The sequence below is a fragment of the Hyaena hyaena genome, unplaced genomic scaffold (assembly GCF_003009895.1).
Source record: "Hyaena hyaena isolate Hyena2069 unplaced genomic scaffold, ASM300989v1 scaffold_676, whole genome shotgun sequence".
Classification (NCBI taxonomy): domain Eukaryota; kingdom Metazoa; phylum Chordata; class Mammalia; order Carnivora; family Hyaenidae; genus Hyaena; species Hyaena hyaena.
The window spans coordinates 516778-531794 of record NW_024081310.1 but is presented as its reverse complement, the minus strand read 5'-3'; the positions used below and the strand labels follow the sequence as shown (position 1 = coordinate 531794).

At 39.6% G+C, this 15017-nt stretch overlaps 1 protein-coding gene across 2 annotated transcripts in view; it reads right to left on the bottom strand.

The window, feature by feature from the left end:
- The window catches only part of UNC79 (unc-79 homolog, NALCN channel complex subunit), a 208017-nt gene extending 194402 nt beyond the window's left edge, over positions 1-13615 (bottom strand). Inside the window, exons 1-2 of one of the 2 annotated variants that reach the window (XM_039217277.1) lie at positions 13513-13615; positions 4076-4168 (exon numbers count right to left, since the gene is read on the bottom strand). In XM_039217277.1, the coding sequence (XP_039073208.1) occupies positions 4076-4168; positions 13513-13600 (181 nt within the window). In that variant the 5' untranslated portion in view covers positions 13601-13615. The remainder of the gene's footprint in view (positions 1-4075; positions 4169-13512) is intronic. The other variant, XM_039217278.1, reaches the window with a different exon arrangement.
- Positions 13616-15017: the final 1402 nt, after the last annotated feature.

The following is a 15017-nucleotide window of genomic DNA, read 5'->3' as shown; positions in this document are numbered from 1 at the left end:
CGTGCACACAAGTAGGGGAGGAACAAAGAGAGATAGGGAGACACAGAATATGAAGCAGGCTCCAGGCTCTGAGCTGTCAGCACAGAACCCGATGCGGGGCTCAAACCCATGAACCGCAAGATCATGACTGGAGCCGAAGTCAGACATTTTACTCACTGAGCCACCCAGTCATCCATTCTAGTTTCTTTTAAATCTATTCTCAACTGCAGTCAGTGTGACACACGTACAACCACCCAAAGTCCTTCAGAGCCTTCACGTTAGACTCAGGATAAACACAGAACTCCCAAACAGCCCACATATGCTGCATGTCCTGGCCCACAGACTTTCACCATCTTAGCTCCCATGAGGCAGCCCTCACTCGAGCTCCAGCTGTACCAATCTCTCAGTCCCGCCAGCTTACCAGGCTCCCTTCTAACACAGGAGACTCTTCTACTTGAACCCCCTATCCCTTGTAGGCCTTGTGAATGCTACTCATGCTTCAGTCCTCAGACCAAAGGTTCTTCCCCAGAGAAGCCCTCTCTGACCTCTTCAAGAAAAGAAAAATTCCAGGGCACGTGGGTGGCTCAGTCCGTTAAGCGTCTGACTTCCGCTCAGGTCATGATCTCACTTGTGGGTTTGAGCCCCGCGTGGGGCTCTGTGCTGACAGCTCAGCCTGTTTCAGATTCTGTGTCTTCCTCTCTCTCTGCCCCTCCCCCACTTGTGCTCATTCATGCCTCTTTCTCCCTCAAATAAATAAACATTTAGAAAAGATAAAAATCGGGGCGCCTGGGTGGCTTAGTCGGTTAAGCGTCCGACTTTCGCTTGGGTCATGATCTCGCGGTTCGTGGGTTCGAGCCCCACGTCGGGCCCTGTGCTGACTGCCAGCTCGGAGCCTGGAGCTTGTTTCAGTCTGTGACTCCCTCTCTCTCTGACCCTCCCCTGCTCACGCTGTCTCTCTCTCCTAGAAATAAATAAAACATTAAAAAAAATTAAAAAAAAAAAGAAAAGATAAAAATCCCCTTTTATAGGGTCTCATAGCACCAAGTTCATCTTTCAAAGTGCTTGTCACAGCTGAAACTTTATATTTGCCTTTGAAACTATATAATTACTGTCTTCTCCCACCACAACCATATAAGCTCCATGAGGCAGGGGCAGAGGTCAGTTCTGTTTTGCCAACCATGGTGTCTCCGGCGCCTGGCACAGACTGGATATTCAGTGACTATTTGCTAGAAACAGAAAGAGCCGTCTAGAATTGGAATTTTGTCCTTTAAGGCATCAGTGGGTTCACAGGTACAGTTGTTCCAGGCCACTCTCTCCTTCTCCAGGTGGCTGTCACACGAATGTCCACTGACCGCCCATGAACACACCTGGAGAGCCCCGGTGTTTCAACCGCGTGCCCTCCCACACTGCCCCTCTTACCCTATCAATCAAAACTTTATCCATATTTTAAGACCCACACTTTGTTCAAGTGGCCCAAAGCCTTTCCTGAACATTTCAATCCACAGAGTTGTCTCCCTCTGATGAATTAATACTGTCTATAGTACATGTTGTGTACTCTCCACGTGGCACTTTACATTGTAAAGTAATGATTTATGTGAATATGCCTCATATTTCCAATTAGACCTAAGGTCCACAGCAAGCACCATACCTTGTATTTCTGGGTGGTTTTCGCAATGTCTAGCTCAGTGCAGTGAACAAAAGAATTACTCGGTTGAACAGGTCTATGCTGCATCCTTGATACACAATGGGCTACAAAGACCAAGCAGCCACTTGCTGTCTCCCCCCCAAAAAAAATGCAAATGACAAAATGACGTCCTACCACTTGATCCCCAAAAGCCTCTCATGGATACTGCCTCACTCTTAACAGTTTCCCACAACATAAGACTAGTTTTGGGTCCCCAGTGTAATTTTTAGCATGGAATAGCTGGCCATAAACATTCCCATGAACAGATAAAGACACAGATTTGAGAATAACAGAGGTGACACAACCTGATCACAGTGGTTTCCCAGGGAAACACTCAACTCCAAGAAGAAAACGGCAGACTGCAGCGACTTGCATCGCTCATTATTGAGCATTTACAATGTGCCTGTCACTATGCTACATAAATAAGCATTTTATATATACTTAACTCATTAAATGCTCACAACATTTTAAGGCATTGAAGAAATTATTATTTCTGTTTTAGAAATGAGGAAGCTAGATCTTAGGGAGGTTAAAAAACTTGCTCAAGGTTAACACTGACTGGCAATTTACTGGTGAGCTCAGCTACGACCCACAGACCTCTAACTTCATGATTTTAGGGCCCCTGCCCTACTGCCTCCCAACTTAGAAATTAGGACCAAAGCCTCGGGATGAGATTTCAACTTACTAGACTCCAAATGAAGGGTGTTTTCAAAAAATAAAATATATTAAATACAAATGACATTTTGAGGGCCCTCCAAGCCAGAGTGAGATATGAGATAGAACTTCCAAAAAAGTATACATTTTAATTACTCATATAATAATCACATGGCATTTCATATTTAAAGGGTAACACTCCAAATGAAGAAGCATTAAGATTTCAAAATAAAACACTTTGGGGGCACCTGGGTGGCTCAGTTCATTAAGCATCTGACTTCGGCTCAGGTCATGATCTCATGGTTTGTAAGTTCTCGTCCTGTGTCAGACCCTGTGCTGACAGCCCAGAGCCTGGAGCCTGCTTTAGAATCTGTGACACTCTCTCTCTCTCTCTCTCTCTCTCTCTTCCCCTTGCCCACTCATGCTCTGACTCTCTGCATCTCTCAAAAAAATAAATAAATGCTAAAAATTTAAAAATTAAACATTTTTAGGGGCACCTGGGTGGTTCAGTTGGTGCATCCAACTTTGGCACAGGTCATGATCTAGCGGTTCATGAGTTTGAGCCCAGCGTCCGGCTCTATGCTAACAGCTCAGAGCCTGGAGCCTGCTTCAGATTCAGTGTCTCCCTCTCTCTCTGCCCCATCCCACTCACATTCTTTCTCTCTCAAAAGTAAATAAACACCTTTAAAAAAAACACTTTTAGGGGCACCTGGGTGGCTCAGTCAGTTGAGCATCTGACTTTGGCTCAGGTTATGATCTCACAGTTTGTGAGTTTGAGCCCCAAGTTGGACTCAGAGACTGGAGCCTGCTTTGAATTCTGTGTCTCCCTCTCTGTCCCCTCCCTCACTCATGCTCTGTGTCTCTCTCTTTCTCAAAAATAAATAAACATTTAAAAAATTTAAAAACACTTTTAAAAATAAACAAAAATAAATAAAACACTCCCCATCCTACGTCAAAAACATAATTATTATTCATTATGTAATTAAGCAGACGATTGAAAACAGTGCCACTAAATTTGTTCACTTTCCATATAAACAATATACAAAAATCAAAATTGAGTTCATATCATAGCATGTGATGCCAACAGTCAGCCTCTTTTTCAGGTCTGTTTCCCAAAGTTCATGTGCAGTTATACTAATGAATGAAAATCAAATTATACAGATGAATGGAAATGACACTCATTCAACATCAGTCCTAAGAGAAGAAATACAAGTCAAAACAACGAGATATTGTTTTTCATCTGTCTGACCGAATACAAACTTTGATAATACTCAGTGACAGGTTATTGTACTCTCGTATGTAGTTACTGAGACTACTGAAATTGTTTCAAGTCCATTAACTTATTAATCCTTCTTTTATGAATTAGTTCTAAGGAAATAATCAAAAATGTAGTAAGATTCATGTTCAAGGATTCATGCCACTGGAGTAGCAAATTCACAAAATATTCACAGTGAGTATCTTCAGTCATTAGAATTCCAGATGATTTTTTTACATTTCTAATTTAATGTATTCCTATATACTTCCATTCAACTTCTAGTCAGTGTTCTAAACTTGCCCCAAACATTCAAAAAATACGACTAGCCAGCAAGATTACTGCTAATAGCAACAGGCAGGGTGAACTTCTGTCTTGTAACACATCCTCAGCTGTGTATTCCCCAAGAGGAGCTGTCCCCACATGAGAATTTCTAGCTTACTTGTTTCATATCTTGTTTAATCATCGTTTTTGAAATTAGTCAAGCCATTCAAAAGGCCACTTACCTGGGTTGGATGTGTATTGCATTGCAATCATTAGCATGGATGATGCAGACAGATTAACATGGGCAGGAACACCTTCTCTTCTTGAGGAGCCCACTGAAACAAAAAAATCTTTTGATTAGACACAATTAGTCTGTATGTAGACTTCTTGTCATGCAGCATGATAGCTGAGAGGAAACTTTTTGCTAAAGTCCGAATCAATTCAGTGGATGTTTTGCACAAATAAAACCACAAATTCTGTCCTCGCATACAAATATTACAACTGTCATGATCGACAGCAAACATTTGGTAAGAATCTCCAAGCAGGAGAAATAGTGCCATAGTGTGATGTCATAGTTTTATCAGAGAGGTACTTAGATGTGGTCTCTACTCCCAAGATGTTTATAACTAAGTGGAAAAGAGAAAAAACAAGATCCTCACGTGCTCAAATATAAAGGCAGGTTGAAGTATATACCAATAAAGGTAAAAATAGAAGGCTTATTTATTTTGAACTCAACTTGCATGTATCACCTTTCAGAGATGCAAGTGAAATAATCGTCCACTTACAGTGGGGACCTTATTGATTCAGTTAACACATAATTTTCAAATCACGTATTATAAAAAGAAACTGTCTATTAATTTAAACATCATTTCAGCTCTCACATATCACTAAACAATTTTATTCAAACCTTTACATTTAACTCATCAGCAGCACCTTCATCCCCATGAGAACCACTTTTTTAGTTTTCCAGAGCTTACCATCTTCAAATCCAACCAAGTTGTTTGAAAGAATGCAATCTTTTTGAATCGGTAAAGAACACTGTCACCAAACATTTTAACCTGTGCCACATGTACTCAGTTATAAAGCAAGCTGGTTTCTTCAAAACTCATAGCTGTGTATCCATGATCTCCACATGATAATCGCTTACATACTGCTTTTAAGACATCTTTAAGTGGCTCGTTTATGGTGCATCCAACAGTATATTACATTTCTTTTCCTCTCCTTTTTAGTGATACATCAGGGAACTCCAAAAAACATTCAAAACTAGCAATGATGGAGGTCATTTGGGATAGTACTCCACAGAGCTGCTTCCTCCAAAGAGTACTTTGTTATTCTAACCAGTAATGGAGAGAGGGCTCACATAGGAGAAACTTTAAAAGCACTCAAATATCAAATGAATTCCTTCTCTCAGGGATAATTGCAGAAGTAGGAGAAATCTCTCCTTATATTTAGGCTTTGTGGCAGATCATCAAGAAAGCCTGAGCAGAACAGTTTACAGTGAGTATGACACCCTCAGTCAACTCTCAGTTTCCGCCACACAATAGAGAAAAACACTAATGTGGGCAACAGCAAAAAAGCAGATGACCCACAAATCTGCTTGATTTTATTTTATTATATTTTACATTAAAGTACCATACGTGGAAATAATATCTCACTTCCATCCATAAAGAATAAAGCAACTTATAATAATACACATGGATAAAAGAACCATTAAAACACTACTACAAGATTTGTCAGGTAATAAGGGAGAGAAGACAGAAAATTTAACATGATGCTATTCTTTTTTTTCCGTAAAGGAAAGACTTTGAGCACCACAATGGATGGTGACCTTTCAAAAGCTTTACAGACATAAGCAAACAAATAAAGAAAAGAGATCTATCGTTATGTTCTATTTACCTGAATTTACTTTTATTAATCACTCACAGCTGGGATGCTGCTACTCCCACCAAGCAGGTGATATTCAGGCAGATAAACTAGTTTGGCAGTACAATATAAATGAGTACTAATAATTATACATAGATATGCAAATCAGGCCAATGCTCTTAGATGGTAACGATTAATCAAGTGAGATGAATCAAAGGAAGAGAACTTTGAGCCAAATACTAAAGAACAAGATGCATTTGCTCTCAGACTTAGCCAGGGAGCTTGAGAAAATTCAGCTTTGGGGCCCATATCTAGAGTTTAACTCCATCAGTTTGAAAGCAGAAAAGGTACGAGTTTAAGAAGCACATCATATGACTCTGATCAAGCGGGCCCTGAGGCTCATGGGAGAAGCATTACTAGAGGGATAGGAAATAAGAAAGGAAGCACTCAGTAAAGTGTCCAGATGCGGGAACAAGTGTTGATGCCCCTGTGCCCTTTGTTCAGGGAAGGGGGTGGGGGTGCGGGGTGGCAGGAAAGTCTAGCCTCTGACATACTCGAGGAAAAATAATTACATATATTTAAATAATTATATATGTGTGTACACACACACACACACACACACACACACATATGGTCCTCCTGGGACGAGTGTTTTCACCTTTGTTTAAATTCATCTGAAACTTTTTAATAATAAATGTTTCTTTAAAAACATAATAAAACGACTCTTAAGGGAGTCTGAGAATCCCTGTGCCTGGAAGCCTTTAAAACTGGGAGAGATGCCCAAAATGTCTCAATGATTTAGGTGAAGTCTATTTGGAGACTAGCCCAAATGGCCCTGCGACCTTTGCATGTCCCTTTTACCCCTGCTGATCTGTGCTCTCCGACAAGTATGGTCAACCACAAAGCTAAAAGTGTTCCCCTGGTTCAAGCCCTCGGAAATTGGCTCCAGGACCTCTATAAACAGACAGAGCCTTGCAATTGCTTAGCCATCTGACAGACTGAATAAAATCACCACAATTCTAATTAATAAATGTGCAGAGGCTCACATCATATATTGAATCTAGGTAAAAAGGCATGATGTGAACACATGTGCAGCTTGTCCCCGTGAGGGTGTATAAAGCCAAAGCTACATACAATGGAAGGAAGAAGAGAATTAGTCAAAATAAGAAAACTTTACATGTAATATTGTGCTCAGGAAATACAATTAAAAGTTTTAAGACCTGTTTCCTGATCCTCCAGCACCATAAAAACAACCATTTCTAACCTTTCCTCTATGAGCTGAAACAATTCCTTAATCTGTTCCTGCATCTTATAGTTCCTAATATATTGTTGTGTACAGTTCTCTTATATGATGCCCACCCAAAAAGCAGGTAAGTATATGGGGAAGGCCATTTTATAAAGAGAAATCAGATTATTTACATGAGAGTACCAACTTAATTATTAGGACAAGAGCCCAAGTCACTTAACGTCATAGCTAATGTTCTAGTGACTTATTCATTCAAAATTCATTTAAAAATTCAAAGAACACTCTTCCCATACCTCCCATGTACCAGGCATTGTTGTTTCCCTGGTGAACAACAGTTTACAGCCATAAACAAGACAGGTAAGCCTTTGTCCTCATGAAGCTTAAATGCTCAAGCTCTGCCATCCAATATGGCAGCCACTAGCCACATGTGGCTATTTAAACTCAAATTAATTAAACTTCAACTAAATTAAAAATTCAGTTTTTCAGTCTCACTAGATACATTTCAAGTCCCCAGTTGCCATATGTGGCTAGTGTATTGAACAGCATGGGAGTTTTTTAAAACATTTCTATCACGCAGAAAGTTCTATAGACAGAGCCGTTCTAGAGAACAGGCAAACAAGTACCCGAAGAAATGTAAAGGAGGGCAAGGGAATAGGTAGAAAGTGATGGAGGGTCCTGTTTTAGCTTGAGGGTAATGAAAGGCATCTTGAAAGGCGAGACACTTGAGCTGAGACCTAAGGTGAGTGAGGAAGAATCATAATGACCATTTGGGACAAGGACTACTGTGACACAAGAAAGCTTAGTGCCTTTAGGAAACTGCAGAATGGCTAATGTGGATTGGATGGAGTGAACATAGAAGAGACAGTAATGAAACGCTAAGGTGAGCAGTGCCCAGAGCACAGAGGGCTGTGTGGCGTAGGGAAGGACGCTGAATGTGATTGGTCAGAGTGATGGAAAGTGATGAAGGAAGCGACATGGTCTGATTTACGTGTCTGGAAGATGGCTAAGGCTCTTTGGTGGAGAACAACTGTAGGATTGCTAGGAGTAGAAGCAGGGAGACCAGTTCAGAAACTTCTGGACTGGTCCAGGTGAGAGATGGTGGTGAGAAGTGGTCTGAATTGGAATATATTTAAATAAACCCCACTAGCCTCATTCTTTTTTAAAGGGTAAAGGTAAGAGAGTCATCTGGGAAGAAGAAACACATTCTGGTGCCATCCAATAGAACCATTTCCTGTGCCTGGCCAGACTGCATTGCCTGAATTAACAAGCGTCTCTGTGTAAGCAGAGGTATTTCTGTTCCATGAGATGGACTTTGAGCATAAGATACCTATGCCTTCAGAAAGGCCTATCAGTTCAACATAATGGGAAGACTGCAACACCATGGCCCAAAAGTCAATGCAGCATTAAATATTTGTAAACTGCTAGATCAATGAAAATCATAGAGACAAGAGTGCACATCAACAATGCAGAGGTGAAGGGCCTGACTGGCTCAGTCAGTAGAGCCTGCAACTTAGATCTCTGGGTTGTAAATTCAAGCCCCACGGTGAATGTAGAGATTACTTTAAAAAAAAATAAAATCTAAAAAAAAAAATGCCAACACGTTCTGTCAGATTCTATGAGATCAAAACCTATTCTGGTCTTTATTATCACTATACAACAAATTCTGGGGGTAAAAAATCCCAAGACCCAAAGGCTGGCCCCTTTTCTCAAGCAACGTTTAAATGATAAAACTTCAGGACAACATGTGAGTTGGCGCAGAATATTGGAATTACTTGCAATGGATGTGACATGTCCCTAATATGGCTATGGATTTGGTCTGTTATATATTTGTCTAACATGTTACAATATTCAAAGGCCATTCCTGTATGTTATCTCCTGGTCTTCATGACAAACATGTGGTACAGGCAGGGGAGATCATGATAATTCACAATTTTACAGCTAAGGAAACTAAAGCTTGATGAGGTTAAGAGATCTGCCCATTGGTGAAAGACCTTCTGGGTTTCTATTCCAACATATTTCCACCAACTGAATAATAAAGCTCTTAAAGAATAGTAAGGCTTAACTTTATAAAAACAATCATTAGCTGATAAAACAAGTTTTAGATCTAGAAGAATATTTAAATGTCATCATATGTGGTGTTGGGCCCTGACTGTCTTTTTATATATATATTTATTAGTTTTCAGAGGATCATAGAAGCATCACAGGCATCCTCTGTAATAATAGAAGAAAAATGGTCCACGGCTAATAGCCTGGAACCAGTATTCAATTAGACCCCACAACTGCTTTCAAGTCAATGCAAAGATCTAAATGAACCTTTATTTTTTCTAAGGTAAGTGACTTTTTGAGGAAATTTAAGTTGGAGGAGACTACACAGTCTAGGCTACCAAGATCCACTAGAAGGGTCTTTCACTGATATCATTGTTCAGCCTTACTATCATCTCTGAAATAACAGAGCCTATATCAATTAATGTTCATTTAGGATCAGCTTTTCTCTTCTCTGCCAACGTCCATATCATCTTCCCAACGTCCATATTTCAAGTTGGTCCGCAAATCACAGACCCTTTATTGGAAAAAGAGAGGTTTCCACGGTGAAATGCTAATGACTTTTTCAGTTTTTAGTAATCCTTTAATTTTTTTTTTTAAAACAGAGCCTGTTGCACACATTTGGAATACAAAGAAGTATATCTTATTTGTGGAAGGAGTTAAAAAGATTATTTCAGAAGAAATTTTCATAATAAATTGCAGTTTCCTCCACAGCATCTCAAAAGGAGTGATTTAAAATAAAGCCACAGTGCCAGATTTATTGACAAAAATGAAAGAAGGACAAATGGATAAACGTGCACAGCCCTTACACAGGAAGAGCGGTAATACTTCATTAGATCCGCTTAGAGCTCGGCGCTTCATACTGTAGGTTCTTTTTTTTTTTTTACAAATAGTTTATTGTCAAATTAGTTTCTACATAACACTCAGTGCTCATCCCCAAAGTGCCCTCCTCCATGCCCATCCCCCCCCCCCCCCACACCCATCAGTCCTCAGGTTTGTCAGCATTCAAGAGTCTCTCATGGTTTGCCTCTCTCCCTTTCCCCCACCATTTCCGCCCTTCTTCTCCCCCTTGTTCCTCCTTCAAGTTCCTCCTAATCCTCCTATACGTGCAAACATATGATATTTGTCCTTCTCTGCCTGACTTATTTCGCTCAGCATAACCCCCTCAAGGTCCATCCATGTTGCTACACATGGCCAGATTTCATTGTTTCTCATTGCCATGTAGTACTCACGCCAGTCAGAGTGGCTAAAATGAGCAAATCAGAGAACTCTAGATGCTGGCGAGGATGTGGAGAAACGGGCACCCTCCTACACTGTTGGTGGGAATGTAAACTGGTACAGCCCCTCTGGAAAACAGTGTGGAGGTTCCTCAGGAAACTAACAATAGAACTCCCTTATGACCCAGCAATAGCACTGCTAGGAATTTACCCAAGGGATACAGAAATGCTGATGCATAGGAGCACATGTACCCCATTGTTCATAGCAGCACTCTCCACAATAGCTAAAACATGGAAAGAGCCTAAGTGTCCATCAACAGATGAATGGATCAAGAAGATGTGGTTTATCCATACTGTAGGTTCTTAATGACACAAACATTTAACACCTGAAAAACTGCCCACATTTTACATCTTGACCTTGTGAATACCACACCAAAGAGATAAAAGCCATCTTGTCTTAAAGGCTTTATGAAACACTCAGAAAATGCAGCCTCCTTCACCCTAACATCTCGGTCCTGAAATAAAAACATTCTGGAAGAGTTAAATGCCCCTCTCTCGTTTTGGTCGCAATTTCTAGACCCCGAAACAACTTCCAAAGACAGAAACAACATGGATGCAGGCAACAGATACATGTTCTCACATCAATTCCTTTACACGTGATTAATCTGGAATCCGATCCCCTCGTTCTTTGGGTCTGTGTCTTCGCCAAGAAACAAATACAAAAACAAAAAACAAAACAAAACAAAAACACCTCAATCGTTTAAGAGAATAGGCTGGTTTTAGCCTATCTAGGCACCTGGGTGGCTCAGTGGGTTATGTGACCAACTCTTGACTTCAGCTCAGGTCATGATCTGGTGGTTCCTGAGTTCAAGCCCCACATCAGGCTCTACACTGACAGTGGAGAGCCTGCTAGGGATTCCCGATCTTCCCTCTCTCTGCCTCTCCCCAACTCATGTGCACGTTCTCTCTCAAAAATGAACTTTTTCTTAAAAAGGGCATTACTACCATTTATTTTCAAAGATTTAAAGGTTCCTCAACCCACAGAGATGGTGACAATAAATGGAAGTCACAAGGAAGAAACTAAAACCAGAGCAGTAGAGATAAATGAATTAGATCAACAACTGGGTTAGAGGAAGATGTGTGCCTCTTACATAAAATAAGATTGATGTTATTTAACCTAGAATTAGTAAGCTAGAAATAACCTTAGAGATGGAACATGCTTTCCAAACCTCTCCTTTACAGCCGAAAAAACAAGGGAGTCCCAGAGACATAAACAGCTTGTTCATAATTTAAATGAACACCAAGTTACTCTACCAATAAGTATTAAAATTCACACACATTTTGTAGACTCAACTCAGTATTTTGTTCTCCTCAGTTGCCAAGGCTCACACATTTAAATAAATAAGGATTCTAATGTGACTTTAAGGCATGTTTTGGGGTCTGTGCTTCTAATTAAGTAGAAATTAATAACCAAGGATGAAGAAGCAAATTGCCAGTCATCACAATGCTTGATCAGTGTGAAGCATAACTTCAGAGGCCTGACATATTCAACACCTTTCCCTAAACAATTAACTTATTCCTAAGGAGGGTACAGTGAATTTAGATTAATTATTACAAAGATGCTCCCCACCTGTAATTCTTTAAAAAAAAAAAAAAAAGAATTCCTATGTCTAAATTTCACAGTTAACATAACTATAAAATTCTAAGACTGTATCAATAAGCAAGTGCTTGTCAGTTTACAAAGAACAAAAAAAAAAGAGAAAATGATCAAATATTCTATTACTTGAACCATATCATCAGTCTGCTAATGTTTTTGAATCGCCATAAAGTTGAGGCAGAAGTGAGACTTTTTGCAAGACATGAAAACTACAATTCCCTAGCTAAAATTAAGCTTGACTGTAAAATAAGTAATGTAGCTCAAAGGTACCTATGTTTGCCAACTACTTTTACATAGCAACAACTTTAATAAGATCATAAGTACATAAAGTTAAAATGGTGAACAAAAGTCACTAGGAAATGAATGTGACCAATAAAGGTATTTTAATGGAACAAAAGTTGAGGGAAGGAGAGCAGTAAACTGACACTTAGTGAACACTTGGCATCGAGCTAGCCAGCACCTTACCAATATTCCCGGTGAATCATCTCCATTATCATAACCACCCAGGCAGCTACTATGATTATTCTCATTTCATAGGTAAGAAACAGAAAGGTTAGGTAACTTGACTAGGGCCACACAGCTAGTTTGGCAGCAGAGCTGTGATTTAAATATACATCGGTTTGACTTTAAATCCACAATCTTTTCAGGTTATCCAATGAAATATATAGATTGATTCATAATCTAGTTCTGTTTTTGTTTTTTTTTTTTTAAGAGAGAGAGAGAGTGTGTGCACGAGCAGGGGAGAGGGGCCTGGAGAGAGAGAGAGAGAGAGAGAAAGAGATTATCTTAAGCAGGCGCCACGCTCAGCCCAGAGCCCAATGATGGGCTCAGTCTCACAACCCTGGGATCATAACCTGAGCCGAAATCAAGAGTCAGACATTCAATCAACTGAGCCACCCAGGCACCGCTCATAATCCATTTGTTTAAAAAATACATTAGAAGGATTTTGATCATAAAAACCACAACCCAGTCTGGTTTTTTCTCTTTGCTCTCACGTCTGGAAAGCCTATTAGAATTAAGCCTGTAAAAGTGAAACAGAATTCAAATCAGCTCCACATTTATAACAGAAAATTGCACATGAGTTGCAAGCCATTTTCCGAAGTGTTTTCATACATTTTGACTCATTTTATCATCACAACATCCCTGTCACAGGAAGCTAATGCTAGCATCATTTTGGAGATGAGATATCAACCATGTGAGATGCCTAGCACCACACAGCACATTTACAAGTGAAGCTGAAACTAGGATCTATATGTCCTGACACTTTCTATTGCTCTTCCCATCACAACCTTCTGCCTTCAGATGCAAAAGATAAGAATTCCTATACCTGAGGCAGCACTCTCTCCATACTTTTTCCTTGTTACACAAAATACCATAGTTTCTATATAGGTAATACAGACTGTGCATTGATATGTTTTCTTCCTACCCTATAAGATCAAAGTATGCAAATAAAACAATTCCAAGGATTAATCATCATTCATTCTTTGGTTCTCTTCATAATCATCATGCTGAAATGACAATTTAAATCATAGCACATGGATATAGCAAGTGATTCCATTATAATCTTGAAACTCTACAGCCTGAAACAGCGAAAGCAATTTCCATTCATACAATATGTTAAAAGAATCTAGTATTAGGTAAGATTGAACTTACATATAGCCATTGGTAGAAAAGATGTGCTAAGATATTCAATAATATCCTTGTGCAGAAATGGAGGAAAGGTAGCTAACGTTGATATCATCGTGTAGGGCAAAGTACTCAGAATATCATCATTGAGAAAGGGTAGCAAACATGTAGTTGTATAAAATATCGACTGTCCAAGATCTACAAAACAAAAGTGAGTAATCAGTCACGGAATATTTTGCCATTTAACAAAATATGCTAATTCTATATTTTTAGTTCTATGAACTGGCTTAAATTATAAGCAGCTTTGCTGCCTTCTTATGAAGATTTCTGAAACATTATGCTCAGTAGAGTGCATAGACAGTGTATTTGTTCAATAAATGACTGGTGAATGACTGAATTAAGAAAAATAAATATCGATTTCATGAAGCTTTTCCTCATACTCTATCAATCTTCAGCAATACTGGGTATTCCCATTATTCCTTGATTTTAGAAACTAAAAGCACTTTCCACATGATCAAAAATCCTGAAATGTCGCCTAGCATTCTCACCTCCATAGATTTTAACTGTGGCACAAAGATGCTACATTATTTCCCCACTGGAAGTTTTAGCAAAGTCAAGGGCAGGACTGGAAATAAAGCCAGGCTATCCCTGCTGCATCAACCAAAAGCTACAGTCTTTCTACATCTCGAGTCTTGGGCAATGAGGGAACAGGCACCTTCAAGGACAGCAGCATAGTTTGCAGGTGCCAAAGAAAGGAAGCTGTAAACTGATGCTGTGTGGTCCTGTGCGTTCAGTTATCAATTATTACAGAAGAACGTATGACCTAACAGTAATCTTTCTATCAACATCTTTAATGGGGAGAGGAAGAGTACCTACCTCACTTCTAGAAGGGCTGTTAGGAGGCTTAAATGAGATTAGTACAGAGTGCTTAACACAGCACATAATGTGTGCTCCACAAATATGAGCCATTGTTATTAATATTAATAGTTACTATTATTACCTGCACAAGGAGCAAAAATAAAGGACATTCAAAAAAACATAACTATTTAGCTTTAGAATGCATGTACACCAAATCTCAATACACTGAATACATCTATTTGTTTTTAAGTAGGTTTCATGCCTAGCACAGAGCCCAACATAGGGCTTGAACTCACACTCCTGAGATCAAGACCTGAGCTGAGATCAAGAGTCAGATGCTTAACCGGCTGAGCCATCCAGACAGCACTGAATATATCTTTTGATATTTCTGGATCTCCCAATATGTGTGTCACTAGGACTTGACAGTGAAGACTTGGATCACTTTCCTGTCCATTATAAAAAAAATTATTCCATTTGTTTGTTTCGCAGCAGATTTACCTTCTTAGTGCAATTTTGATGCCTAATGTTACTTCCAATTATCATTGGAACTAACATGCCATCTCAATGAGCACATCAACTGACAACAGCGAGGGTGAGGCCACATTGCACGATGGTGAGCAAGGGCCAGTAAACCTTGGGCTCAAGCTAATGAGACACAAAATTCATGGGTGTTT